This window comes from Ranitomeya variabilis, chromosome 3 (genome assembly GCF_051348905.1).
Source record: "Ranitomeya variabilis isolate aRanVar5 chromosome 3, aRanVar5.hap1, whole genome shotgun sequence".
Lineage (NCBI taxonomy): Eukaryota > Metazoa > Chordata > Amphibia > Anura > Dendrobatidae > Ranitomeya > Ranitomeya variabilis.
The window spans coordinates 29421076-29435566 of record NC_135234.1 but is presented as its reverse complement, the minus strand read 5'-3'; the positions used below and the strand labels follow the sequence as shown (position 1 = coordinate 29435566).

The window sequence follows — 14491 nt, the reverse complement described above, 5'->3', positions numbered from 1 at the left end:
CTTGTTGAAGGGTTGATATTAACTTTAAGGATTGCTACTTCTCTAAAGAGGCAATTTGCATATTTTCACTGTACTGTGACATCACTGTGTTTATTATCTCTATACTGTTGCAGCGCCCCAGAGTCCTGGTCGTTGCAGTACTGATGCTCCGCCGCTAAGGGGGGCTATGGTACGTCTGATGGCACTGAAGGAGTTCACCTGACCAGGTATCACAGACACCAATACACTTTACAGTCGGGCCTCCAGGGGGAGCTAAGGGTGCTATGTATTAGGCCACTCCTCACATACTGGTAAAACTGGGGGTTGGATAGGAAGTTAGAGAGAAGCTGACTGGGAATCTAACAGGCAACATCCTGTGGCAGAGGGTGTTGCGGGGAGAGACTCAGGGGGGTCCCTGTCAGGGGTGGGATCCTGACAGGGGCCTAGCGAACTGAGAGAACGTTACGGGACCGCGCCTGCACGAGATAGCGGCGGTGCCCTAAGAAAGGACAAGAAGCGAGGTCTATTGTGCTGAGTGAGAAACGAGATCAACGCAACAAGGAGAATACCAGTAGGAGTCGTGCTGTAAGACGAGGCAACATCCTACTGAGGTGCGCAGCTGGTGGCCGGAACGCCGAGGAAGTACTAGGCTCCAAGCAATACTTCAAACCTACGGCAGGACAGTCAGTTATAGGCGGGCTGTCTCACACAAATCACCTATGAAGACACAGGGGGCAACAACAGGAGAAGGGCGACACTAGGGTCCAGGAAGAGCTCCGAGCCTCCCCGTCATACGGGTGCGTCCTAGCCATATCATCTGGGGGACGAAGAAGAACATCAGAATCGAGTTGTGAGGGAACACGAGAAACAGACACAACAGTTGTGGGGACTATCCCGTAAGCACAGCAGGGGAGGACCACAACACACAAGCGCTAGAAGGTAGGCACAGATTTCCACCTGCAAAGGGAACTCTGGAGGTGCCATCGGACCGGCCGGACTTGCGCAGCCTGGTTAACCGTATTCCGGACTGAGGATCCTGAAGCCTTCAGTAAAGAGGTAAAGAGACTGCAACCTGGTGTCCTCGTTGTTTCCTGCGACCTGCACCGCACCATAACATTGTCACTATACCTTCACCTTTATTGTACGCCCCTCAGCAGGGTCACGGACCGGGTCTAGCCACCGTGACAACCCCAGAGCAGAGACTCAGAGGCCCGGTACCGGGTACCCCTCGGCCCTGCGGCAGTGGGGGCGCTACACTGTCACATCACTGTGTTTATTATCTCTGTACTGTGACATCACTGTTTATTATCTCTGTCCTGTGACATCACTGTGTGTATTATCTCCGTACTGTGACATCACTGTGTGTATTATCTCTGTCCTGTGACATCACTGTGTTTATTATCTCTGTCCTGTGACATCACTGTGTGTATTATCTCCGTACTGTGACATCACTGTGTGTATTATCTCTGTCCTGTGACATCACTGTGTTTATTATCTCTGTCCTGTGACATCACTGTGTGTATTATCCCTGTACTGTGACATCACTGGGTTTATTATCTCTGTACTGTGACATCACTGTGTGTATTATCTCTGTCCTGTGACATCCCCTTATCTATTATCTCTGTACTGTGACATCACTGTGTGTATTATCTCTGTACTGTGACATCACTGTGTGTATTATCTCTGTCCTGTGACATCACTGTTTATTTTCTCTGTCCTGTGACATCACTGTATTATCTCTGTCCTGTGACATCACTGTGTGTATTATCTCTGTACTGTGACATCACTGTTTATTATCTCTGTCCTGTGACATCACTGTATTATCTCTGTCCTGTGACATCACTGTGTGTATTATCCCTGTACTGTGACATCACTGTGTGTATTATCCCTGTATTGTGACATCACTGTGTGTATTATCCCTGTACTGTGACATCACTGTGTGTATTATCTCTGTACTGTGACATCACTGTGTGTATTATCCTTGTACTGCAACATCACTGTGTGTATTATCTCTGTACTGTGACATCACTGTGTGTATTATCCCTGTACTGTGACATCACTGTGTGTATTATCTCTGTACTGTGACATCACTGTGTGTATTATCCCTGTACTGTGACATCACTGTGTGTATTATCCCTGTACTGTGACATCACTGTGTGTATTATCCCTGTACTGTGACATCACTGTGTGTATTATCCCTGTACTGTGACATCACTGTGTGTATTATCCCTGTACTGTGACATCACTGTGTGCATTATCCCTGTACTGTGACATCACCTTATCTATTATCTCTGCACTGTGACATCACTATAGTCATTGGGGAAATTTTCCACTGAAAATCATTGGGGAACATTCTGCTTTATAATTTTGGGAACTTTGGCTTTAGACACTAGTGGGCTTTGCACCTGAGGCTAGGAGGGGTCTTTGTCTGGCAGGACGGCTTTGTAAATGTCTTTATGGGGGGATTCCCTGTTCTGTGACTGGTAGGGCTCTCACACTTCAGCTATTCTAGGGTCAGCAGCTGGCTTCTCAAGAGTTAATGCATTTTCCGCTTAGTGCAAATTCTTTTTTCTCTTTTAATTCACTTACTAATATCTGGGCATCATAAATCAATTGCACGCTTCAAGAACCTTCTGATTGGTGTATTATCTTACCTTACCTTCTAGGGACGGCGGCCAACCTAACGTGCTGAGATGGAGTTGCTAGACTGCCCACACAACAGATGCCCTCCGAGAACCAATCGCTCCCAAAATATCCCCGAGCCAATGATCAGGTTGCAATGTGGACAGGCTGGAGAGGGTTAGGTTTACACACACTGCCCTGGGATTCTGTCTGTGAAAGACACTTGGGATCCTCGGATTAACAGGGTCCTCGGAAATCTCCAGACAAAATGGTCATCAAGGTATTTGTCGCCACCGTAGCTGGATCAACTGCGGTAAGTGTCGCCACCATTGTTGTTATATATACATATAAATATATATTTTTTAACGTGCAGGTTTAGTTTAAAAAGTTGTAGCTATACACAATATATACCACAAAACGTCAAAAAAGTAAAAAAGAGATTGTAGTAAAAATATAAAAATACATGGTAACAAGTACAATATATCCAACATAAGCTAGATATAAAAACTGTATAAAAGATACAATAAAAAATACAAAAATAAAGAGAAATAATAAATATACAAAACTATATAAAGGTTACGGTTAAAAAAAGGCAAAAATATACATAAAAAATACACAATAAATATACAAACTGGTATAAAAAATATAGTAAAAAATACAAAAAGATGCAATCGATATGCAAAACCATATGTCATTAAAAATTCAAAAAGATATACAAAAAGTATAAGTATGGTATGCTTGATGATTATTGTATTGAATAAGTATACAAAACTTTAGAAAAGATAAAGTAAAATAAAAATACAAAACATTTAAAAGATATATTGAAATTTTTTTTAGAAAAGAAACCTGTGTCAAAACAATAATAAAATAATAATAATATTAACAGAAAATAATTGAAGTGACAAAAAGCATAAAAGCAAAAAAGAAAATTAAAAGTTAACAAGCAGATAGGGAGATTTTTTTGCTATATTAATCTGATTGTTTTTATTTCCCCCTTTTTTTTCAAGAATAAAAGTAAAAAGAGGAAGAATTACATAAAGCAAAAAAAAATATATATATATATTTTTCTAGAATGAATATTATTTAATTATTGGAAATTAGCACATTTTATTATGTTAAGGTCTGTTTAACACAATGATCTTAAAAAGTCTTAGCTTTAACTGATTTTTAAATATTTGGCTAAAAAAATTAAGCTAAAATAAAAAAGTAATAAAGTTTACACCACTCCAGTGTAAAGAAAGAAATAAGGAAATGTATAGTGTTTTATGGGGTTTTATATACAAAATAATAAAAACACTCAAAACGACAAAAACACATGTAATGATAACTACTGTACATTGCGGAAACTTGGCCTTCTTGTCACTTGAGTTTGCAGATCGAGTTGCTCTTGTGTGTAATTTAATCCATAGGGGGATCATGTTCGCCCCATGCGCTGGATGATGGGATAATGTGTCTCTATATACAGTGGATCGGGTGTACTTTTTTTTTTTTTAAATGATTGGAATATTCACTGTATAATGTGCAGAAAACCCTGGAGTTGTAAATGAAAAAAGCGAGAGAACAGGGGAGAGGTAGAGCAGGGGGCTTCATGGGGGAAGGGCCGCTGTTTCCGTATATATCCCTGCTTGACAGCTGATCTCTGATGAATTTGAGCCTAGTATGTTTCAACTACTCAAAGACAGTTCTCGTGGAGCTGACGGAGATATTGAAGGAATGCTTGGAACCTTCCAGACATAAAATAAATCAATGTAAAACTTTTCTTCTATATATCTTTTTAGATAAAAAAAAATACGGATCCTGGAAAATTACCCCCGACTGTCCGCTGTTCTAGTAATGATGCCCCCCTAAAGCAATTAATGCTTCATGAAAACCCCTCAAACAAGCAATGCCCTCTTAAAGCAAATAATGCCCCTTTTAGAAATTTTTAACACCCCCTTATAAAAGGTTATGATGCTCCCTGAGTACCCCCTCGAAAAATAATAATTCCCCCCCAAAAATAAAATTAATATTTATCTTATCGAAGTGAAGGAGTCCTAAAACAGAGCGGACAACGGGCACAGACGGTATAATGCGGCGACTTGATTGTGCTGCCTGTGGCACGCAGGGTGGAGAGCGGCAGAGCAGGCTCAGAGCTCCCTGCACTGGCGGACTCTGACAGAATAGCCCCCCTGTGTAAGAATAATATATGGGCCCTTGCAAGTCCAATAGCTCATAAATAGGCACAATTCCACATGTTTTGGAGATGGAAATGGGGCCCACTTACCTCTTGAGCCACTAGTTGCACCAATGACAAGTCCGCCCCTGGCTCCCTGCTCTACCACTATATCCAACTGTATGGGTGCCATGTTGACGCTGATACAGATAAACGTTACGCTCCCCCAGAGATTGGGTACAAACCCATGGGCATGTCCACTGCCCGGGATCTTCAACATTAAACACACCACTACTATTTTTTTCTTTTTTAAATTATGCGCCCAGGGAAGCTGCTGCATGCTGTGACGATGTTCTGTTGTCATATCCACCAAAAAAGGACAAACAGGAGTTAAAAGGGGTTTCCTTTTTTGCAAATGTTTGGCCCCGATATGATGGGATTGCACAGCCAGAAGAGATAGCGGTGTGTGCATGCACTGACTCCGGCGCCACTTTATTGAAGTAATGTACTCAGGGCCGTATTTAGGGTTTCTGCTGCCCTAGGCACTTTTAGTGCTGCCCCCCCCTTTGGTGAGTATGACACTATCGGCAGTGACTTTAGCAAGAATTGCTGATGTGAAAGTCGCCTTTTGCAGCAGATCCGTCAGTTTTTCTGCATGTGCCGTGTAACGGATCACTTACAGCAACACTGCGTTTGGCCTCATTCATTCCCTATGGAATTTGCGGCACTTGCCATGACCTGGCAAATGCGGTACCATACCTCCCAACTTTTGAAGAAGGGAAGGAGGCATAAAGTGTGCGGCGCGCAAATTTTAGGCCACGCCTCTGACCACACCCATTTCACAACTAGTCACACCCATATCCACGTCCCAACCACAGCCATTTAGCACTGCTGATCACACTGTTTTATATACAATAATTATAAACAAAACAATATGGTCACAGTGCTCCATACTGTATAATGGCCACACATGATGCTCCATACTGTATAATGACCACACATGATGCTCCATACTGTATAATGGCCACAAATGATGCATAATGGCCACACGTGATGCTCCATACTGTATAATGGCCATTGGCCACACATGATGCTCCATACTGTATAACGGCCACACATGATGCTCCATACTGTATAATGACCACACATGATGCTCCATACAGTATAATGACCACACATGATGCTCCATACTGTATAATGGCCACAAATGATGCTCAATACTGTATAATGGCCACACGTGATGCTCCATACTGTATAATGGCCACATATGATGCTCCATACTGTATAACGGCCACACATGATGCTCAATACTGTATAATGGCCACACATGATGCTCAATACTGTATAACGGCCACACATGATGCTCCATACTGTATAATGGCCACACACAGTTCTCCATACTGTATAATGACCCCCCCTCCTGTAAGCATGGCTCATATTCCCCCCTGTATGCATGGCTCATATTCCCTCCCCCCTGTATGCATGGCTCATATTCCCCCCCCCCGGTATGCATGGCTCATATTCCCCCCCTGTATGCATGGCTCATACTCCCCCCCCTGTATGCATGGCTCATACTCCCCCCCTGTATGCATGGCTCATATTCACCCCCCCTGTATGCATGGCTCATATTCCACCTCCCCCCCTGTATGCATGGCTCATCACTCCACCCCCCCTGTATGCATGGCTCATCCCTCCCCCCCTGCATGCATGGCTCATAATTCCCCCCCCTGTATGTATGTGGAGCGCCCCCACACCGCCGCAGGGCCGAGGGGTACCCGGAGCCGGGCCTCTGGGATCTCAGTCCTGGGGTTGTCACGGTGGCTAGACCCGGTCCGTGGCCCTGTCTGTCAGTGGGGGACGTCCGGTGCAATAAGTGGTGTTGTAACGGTGCAGTTGTGGGGTGCAGGTCGCGATAAATAATGAGGACACCAGGTTGCAGTCTCTTTACCTCTTTACTGAAGATCTCTGGGTCCTCAATCCAGAATACGGCTCACCAGGCTGCGCAAGTCCGGCCGGTCCAATGACACTTCCAGAGTTCTCTTCACAGGAGGAAATCTGTGCCTTCCCCCTAGCGCTATGTGTTGTAGTCCTTCCCTGCTGTGCTTACGGAAAGTACCCCACAACTGTTGTGTCTGTTTCTGATGTTCCCTCACAACTCGACTAGATGATGTTCTGCTAATCCTCCGTCCCTCCCTGAGGTTCGGGTAGGAACGGCACCCGTTTGACGGGTAGGCCTGGAGTTCTTCCGGGACCCTAGAGACGCCCCTCTCCCACAATTGCCTCCCAAGACTTCATAGGTGATTTGAGTTAGACAGCCCGCCTGAGACTGACTGTCCTGCCGCTGTTTGGAGTATTGCTTGAAGCTGAATGTTGTTCTACTCCCTTGGCGTTCCGGCCACCGGTATTGCGCCTCAGTAGGATGTTGCTTCGGTCTTACAGCACGACTCCTACTGGTATTTCTCCTTTGCGTGATCCCGTTTCTCACTCAGCACAATCTATCTCTCTTCTAATCCTTTCTTGGGCACCGCCGCTACCCGGAGCAGGCACGGTCCCGTTACGTTCGTTCTCTTTGCCAAGCCTCTGTCAGGATCCCACCCCTGACAGAGACCCTACTGTATCTTCCCCTACAACATCCTCTGCCACAAGGTGTTGCCTGGTTCCAACCCAGTCAGCTTTCTAATCTAACTTCCTGCCTGACCCCCAGTTTACCCACTATGGTGGGGAGTGGCCTAATGAAGAGCACCCTTAGCTCCCCCCGGAGGCCCGGCTGTGAAATGTATTGGTGTCTGTGATACCTGATCAGATGAACTCCTTCAGTGCCATCGGACGCACCATAGCTCCCCATAGTGGCGGAGCCACAGTACTGCAACGACCAGGACTCTGGGGCGCTGCATATGGCTGATGGCTCATATTCCCCCGTATGCATGGCTCATAATTCCCCCCCCCAAAATGTATGGCTGATGGCTCATATTCCCCTGTATGCATGGCTCATAATTCCCCCCCTGTATGCATGGCTGATGGCTCATATTCCCCCGTATGCATGGCTCATAATCCCCCCCCTGTATGTATGGCTGATGGCTCATATTCCCCTGTATGCATGGCTCATAATTTCCCCCCCCCCCTGTATGCATGGCTGATGGCTCATAATTCCCCCCCCTGTATGCATGGCAGATGGCTCATATTCCCCTGTATGCATGGCTCATAATTCCCCCCCCCCCCCGTATGCATGGCTGATGGCTCATAATTCCCCCCCCCGTATGCATGGCTGATGGCTCATATTCCCCTGTATGCATGGCTCATAATTCCCCCCCCCTGTATGCATGGCTGATGGCTCATAGTTCCCCCCCCCCCTGTATGCATGGCTGATGGCTCATATTCCCCTGTATGCATGGCTCATAATAACCCCCCCTGTATGCATGGCTGATGGCTCATTATTCCCCCCCCCCTGTATGCATGGCTGATGGCTCATATTCCCCTGTATGCATGGCTCATAATTCCACCCCCCCATATGCATGGCTAATGGCTCATACTCCCCGGTATGCATGGCTCATCTCTCCACCCCCTCCCCCGCTCCTTCTCCCATCTTGCATGGCTCGGGCGGCTTACCTTCCTCCTTCATCCCCCCATCCCCCATCCCTCGTCCCTCATACTCACCTGTCCCACACACCGCGTGGCTGCGCCGACATCCTCCCTCTGGCTCTGTCCCGCCGCAGCGCCTTCTTCCTGAGTGAGCGGTCACGTGGTACCGCTCATTAAAGGTCATGAATATGCGCATATTCATGACCTTAATGAGCGGTACCACGTGACCGCTCACTCAGGAAGAAGGCGCTGCGGCGGGACAGAGCCAGAGGGAGGATGTTGGCGCAGCCGCGCGGTGTGTGGGACAGCTGTTAGGTGAGTATGAGGGATGAGGGACAGGGGGGATGAAGGAGGAAGGTAAGCCGCCCGAGCCATGCAAGATGGGAGAAGGAGCGGGGGAGGGGGTGGAGAGATGAGCCATGCATACCGGGGAGTATGAGCCATCAGCCATGCATATGGGGGGGTGGAATTATGAGCCATGCATACAGGGGAATATGAGCCATCAGCCATGCATACAGGGGGGGGAATAATGAGCTATCAGCCATGCATACAGGGGGGGGGGTCATTATGAGCCATGCATACAGGGGAATATGAGCCATCAGCCATGCACATGGGGGGGGAATAATGAGCCATCAGCCATGCATACAGGGGGGGGTCATTATGAGCCATGCATACAGGGGAATATGAGCCATCAGCCATGTATACAGGGGGGGGAATTATGAGCCATCAGCCATGCATACAGGGGGGGGGGAATTATGAGCCATGCATGCAGGGGAATATGAGCCATCAGCCATGCATATAGGGGGGGAATTATGAGCCATCAGCCATGCATACGGGGGGGGGGATTATGAGCCATGCATACAGGGGAATATGAGCCATCAGCCATGCTGAGACCAGGCATCGCTGGAGCAGGGTGAGTATCGTCTTCAAGGAGGATGGGTGGGACTCGGAGGCGTGCGGGGCGGTCGGTCGCGTTTGTGACCCGGGACTAAAAAAAAAAAAAAACCTTGCTCAGGTGCCACCCCCCGCAATGTCGCCGCCCTAGGCACGTGCCCTCGAGTGCCTAGTGGCAAATACGGCCCTGAATGTACTACAACAATACATAGTAACATAGTAACATAGTTATTAAGGTTAAAGAAAGACTTTAAGTCCATCTAGTTTAACTCATAGCCTAACCTAACATGCCCTAACATGTTGATCCAGAGGAAGGCAAAAAAAAAACCATGTGGCAAAGAGTAAGCTCCACACTGGGGAAAAAAATTCCTTCCCAACTCCACATACGGCAGTCAGACTAGTTCCCTGGATCAACGCCTTATCAAGGAATCTAGTGTATATACCCTGTAACATTATACTTTTCCAGAAAGGCATCCAGTCCCCTCTTAAATTGAAGCAATGAGTCACTCATTACAACATCATACGGCAGAGAGTTCCATAGTCTCACTGCTCTTACAGTAAAGAATCCGCGTCTGTTATTATGCTTAAACCTTTTTTCCTCCAGACGTAGAGGATGCCCCCTTGTCCCTGTCTCAGGTCTATGATTAAAAAGATCATCAGAAAGGTCTTTGTACTGTCCCCTCATATATTTATACATTAACATAAGATCACCCCTTAGCCTTCGTTTTTCCAAACTAAATAGCCCCAAGTGTAATAACCTATCTTGGTATTGCAGACCCCCCAGTCCTCTAATAACCTTGGTCGCTCTTCTCTGCACCCGCTCTAGTTCAGCTATGTCTTTCTTATACACCGGAGACCAGAACTGTGCACAGTATTCTAAGTGTGGTCGCACTAGTGACTTGTATAGAGGTAAAATTATGTTCTCCTCATGAGCATCTATGCCTCTTTTAATGCATCCCATTATTTTATTTGCCTTTGTAGCAGCTGCCTGACACTGGCCACTAAATGTGAGTTTGTCATCCACCCATACACCCAGGTCTTTTTCATTGACGGTTTTGCCCAGAGTTTTAGAATTAAGCACATAGTTATACATCTTATTACTTCTACCCAAGTGCATGACCTTACATTTATCCCCATTAAAGCTCACTTGCCATTTATCAGCCCAAGCTTCTAGTTTACATAAATCGCCCTGTAATATAAAACTGTCCTCCCCTGTATTGATTACCCTGCAGAGTTTAGTGTCACCTGCAAATATTGAAATTCTGCTCTGTATGCCCCCTACAAGATCATTAATAAATATGTTAAAAAGAAGAGGGCCCAATACTGATCCCTGTGGTACCCCACTGCTAACTGCGACCTTCGATGGCGAACCTTTTAGAGACCAAGCGCCAACATGGCAAATTAACCCGAATAGAGTTATTAGTCTAGAAAAAAGCAACTCATACAGAGAGCAGGCAGGGGCAGTAGAGAGCAGGCGGGGGCAGTAGATAGCAGATGGGGCAACAGAGAGCAGGCAGGGGCAACAAACTTCAGCCACAGACAGAAGACTGCAGCTATAAAGGAATATTCTTCTCCCCCATCCTGGTATTTGTTCGCCATCCTGGTATATTTTCCCCCATCCTGACACATGTCCCTCCATCCTGACATATGCACCCCATCCTTGTATATGCCCCCATCCTTGAATATGCTCTTACATCCTGGTACATGCACCCCATCCTTGCATATACCCACCTTCCAAGTATATGTCCCCATCCCTGTATATATCTTCCATCCTTGTATATACCTCCCATCCTGATATAAGCCCCCAATCTTTGTATATATCCTCCATCCTGGTATATGCCCTCCATCATGGTATATGCCCCCCCATCCTTGTATATGCCCCCCATCCTGGTATATATCCCTCATCCTGGTATTTATGTGCCCCCCATCCTGGTATATATCCCTCATCCTGGTATTTATGTGCCCCCCATCCTGGTATATATCCCCCATCCTGGTATTTATGTGCCCCCCATCCTGGTATGTATCCTCTATCCTTGTATATGTTGTATATGCTCCCTATCCTGGTGGATGCCCCCATCCTGGTATATATCCCCCATCCTGCTATATTTCCTCCATCCTTGTATATATCCTCCATCCTGGTATATATGTGCCCCCATCCTTGTATATAACCCCCATCCTTGTATGTGCCCCCCATTCTGGTATATATACCCCATCTTTGTATGCTCTCCCATCCTTGTATGTGCCCCCCATCCTTATATATGCCCCTCATCCTCATCCTGAGTGTATCCCCCATCCTTGTATATGCCCTTCATACTGGTATACAATACATACCAAAAGTTTGGACACACCTTCTCATTTAAATATTTTTCTGTATTTTCATGACTATGAAAATTGTAAATTCACACAGAAGGCATCAAAACTATGAATTGACACATGTGGAATTATATACTTAACAAAAAAGTGTGAAACAACTGAAAATATGTCTTATATTCTAGGTTCTTCAAAGTAGCCACCTTTTGCTTTGATGACTGCTTTGCACACTCTTGGCATTCTCTTGATGAGCTTCAAGAGGTAGTCACCGGGAATGGTCTTCCAACAATCTTGAAGGAGTTCCCAGAGATGCTTAGCACTTGTTGGCCCTTTTGCCTTCACTCTGCGGTCCAGCTCACCCCAAACCATCTCGATTGGGTTCAAATCTGGTGACTGTGGAGGCCAGGTCATCTGGCGTAGCACCCCATCACTCTCCTTCTTGGTCAAATAGCCCTTACACAGCCTGGAGGAGTGTCTGGGGTCATTGTCCTGTTGAAAAATAAATGATGGTCCAACTAAACGCAAACCGGATAGAATAGCATGCCGCTGCAAGATGCTGTGGTAGCCATGCTGGTTCAGTATGCCTTCAATTTTGAATAAATCCCCAACAATGTCACCAGCAAAGCACCCCACACCATCACACCTCCTCCTCCATGCTTCACGGTGGGAACCAGGCATGTAGAGTCCATCCGTTCACCTTTTCTGCGTCGCACAAAGACACAGTGGTTGGAACCAAATATCTCAAATTTGGACTCATCAGACCAAAGCACAGATTTCCACTGGTCTAATGTCCATTCCTTGTGTTCTTTAGCCCAAACAAGTCTCTTCTGCTTGTTGCCTGTCCTTAGCAGTGGTTTCCTAGCAGCTATTTTACCATGAAGGCCTGCTGCACAAAGTCTCCTCTTAACAGTTGTTGTAGAGATGTATCTGCTGCTAGAACTCTGTGTGGCACTGACCTGGTCTCTAATCTGAGCTGCTGTTAACCTGCGATTTCTGAGGCTGGTGACTCGGATAAACTTATCCTCAGAAGCAGAGGTGACTCTTGGTCTTCCTTTCCTGGGGCGGTCCTCATGTGAGCCAGTTTCTTTGTAGCGCTTGATAGTTTTTGCCACTGCACTTGGGGACACTTTCAATGTTTTCCCAATTTTCTGGACTGACTGACCTTCATTTCCTAAAGTAGTGATGGCCACTCGTTTTTCTTTACTTAGCTGCTTTTTTCTTGCCATAATACAAATTCTAAGGGTATGTGTCCACGTTCAGGTTTGCTTCAGGCTTTGGTTAGGATTTTATGCAGGTAAAATCCTGACCAAAACTGCACCTGAGGTCACTGGCAGGTCACCTGCGGTGTTCCTGCGTGTTTTGCTCATTGTAGCAACATGCTGCGTTCTGAAAAAACGCAACGCATGTGCGTTTTTGCAGGAAAAACGCATGCGTTTTTTAATGCACAGTGGAGACGGGATTTCATTAAATCTCCTCCACTATGCTGTAACATCTGGACGCTGCGTTTTTGACGCTGCGGCTCAGCGCTGCGTCAAAAACGCAGCGTTTCCTGAACGTGGACACATACCCTAACAGTCTATTCAGTAGGACTATCAGCTGTGTATCCACCAGACTTTTGCTCAACACAACTGATGGTCCCAACCCCATTTATAAGGCAAGAAATCCCACTTATTAAACCTGACAGGGCACACCTGTGAAGTGAAAACCATTCCCGGTGACTACCTCTTGAAGCTCATCAAGAGAATGCCAAGAGTGTGCAAAGCAGTCATCAAAGCAAAAGATGGCTACTTTGTAGAACCTATAATATAAGACATAATTTCAGTTGTTTCACACTTTTTTGTTAAGTATATAATTCCACATGTGTTAATTCATAGTTTTGATGCCTTCAGTGTGAATGTACAATTTTCATGGTCATGAAAATACAGAGAAATCTTTCAATGAGAAGGTGTGTCCAAACTTTTGGTCTGTACTGTATGTCCTGCTGCCTGCGCTGCTGTTGTTCAATACATAGGAAAAAAAAAAAAGAAACAATAAACGCTCCTACTCACCTTTGCCCCGCTCCCCTTTAGTGTGTTGTCATCTTCTGAATCCGGCAGCTGACTTCAGCGTCCAAGCGATGGGTGGCGCCAGACATCACTGCCATGCACCCAGTCATGTGCATGCCGACATCAGCTGCTGACCTATGATTGTCCGGCAGTATATATTGCGTCATACGGACCTGGCAAGTTTGTGCACTGCAATACGCTCCGGCGCCATTTTGTTGGATACACTGTGTCTGCGAATTCACATGCACAGTGTCTTCAATAAAATGGTGCCATAGTGCGGTGTGCGCATGCTCTGACTCCAGTGTCACACTGTGCAGGCGCCGGAGGCTTCGGACAGAAGGACACATCTCCAGTTATAGTATAGATGCCTATGTAGTTGCATATTTTGCCATTGCACTATGTTTTTTTGTAGGACAGCCAACCCCTCTTGGCTACCATTGGCTGTACTCAGCTTTTATTTGGAGGCCAATCTGCCCACTGACTCGGCAAGTGAAGCTAAAGGATGCATGGACAAGCCATTTGCTTTAGTGGCCCTCAGTACAGCTCCCCACAAATAATATTACTCATTTTGCACCAATATTTAGTTATCTTTCCCTTTCATATACATAGATCTCCAGGGAATCTTTGGCAAAATAGATCACAAGATAATGTAATCCCCGCCCAAAGTGGTAGCTCTGGGGCCGGCTGGGGCATTTCTAGGTTGTGACACTCCCACAAGGAGCAAGGTAGGGCTTGAATGTACCCAAAAATGGTTGCCCAAGTAAACATATGAATCAGCCATCCATCTAATGTTTATGTGGGTTGGGGGGTCCCAAATCTCCCCCCCCAAAAAAAAGATTGGCTGCTGAATTTTAAGATGTCCAATCTTTTGTTTTGCTGCCAGAGGTGTCAGGTGTGGCCAGCGAAGTGT

At 46.1% G+C, this 14491-nt stretch overlaps 1 protein-coding gene across 1 annotated transcript in view; it reads left to right on the top strand.

The window, feature by feature from the left end:
* The first annotated feature begins 2753 nt into the window (after positions 1-2753).
* The window catches only part of SH3BGR (SH3 domain binding glutamate rich protein), a 60100-nt gene continuing 48362 nt past the window's right edge, over positions 2754-14491 (top strand). The window contains exon 1 of the mRNA XM_077293871.1: positions 2754-2914. Within this exon, the coding sequence (XP_077149986.1) occupies positions 2870-2914 (45 nt within the window). The 5' untranslated portion in view covers positions 2754-2869. The remainder of the gene's footprint in view (positions 2915-14491) is intronic.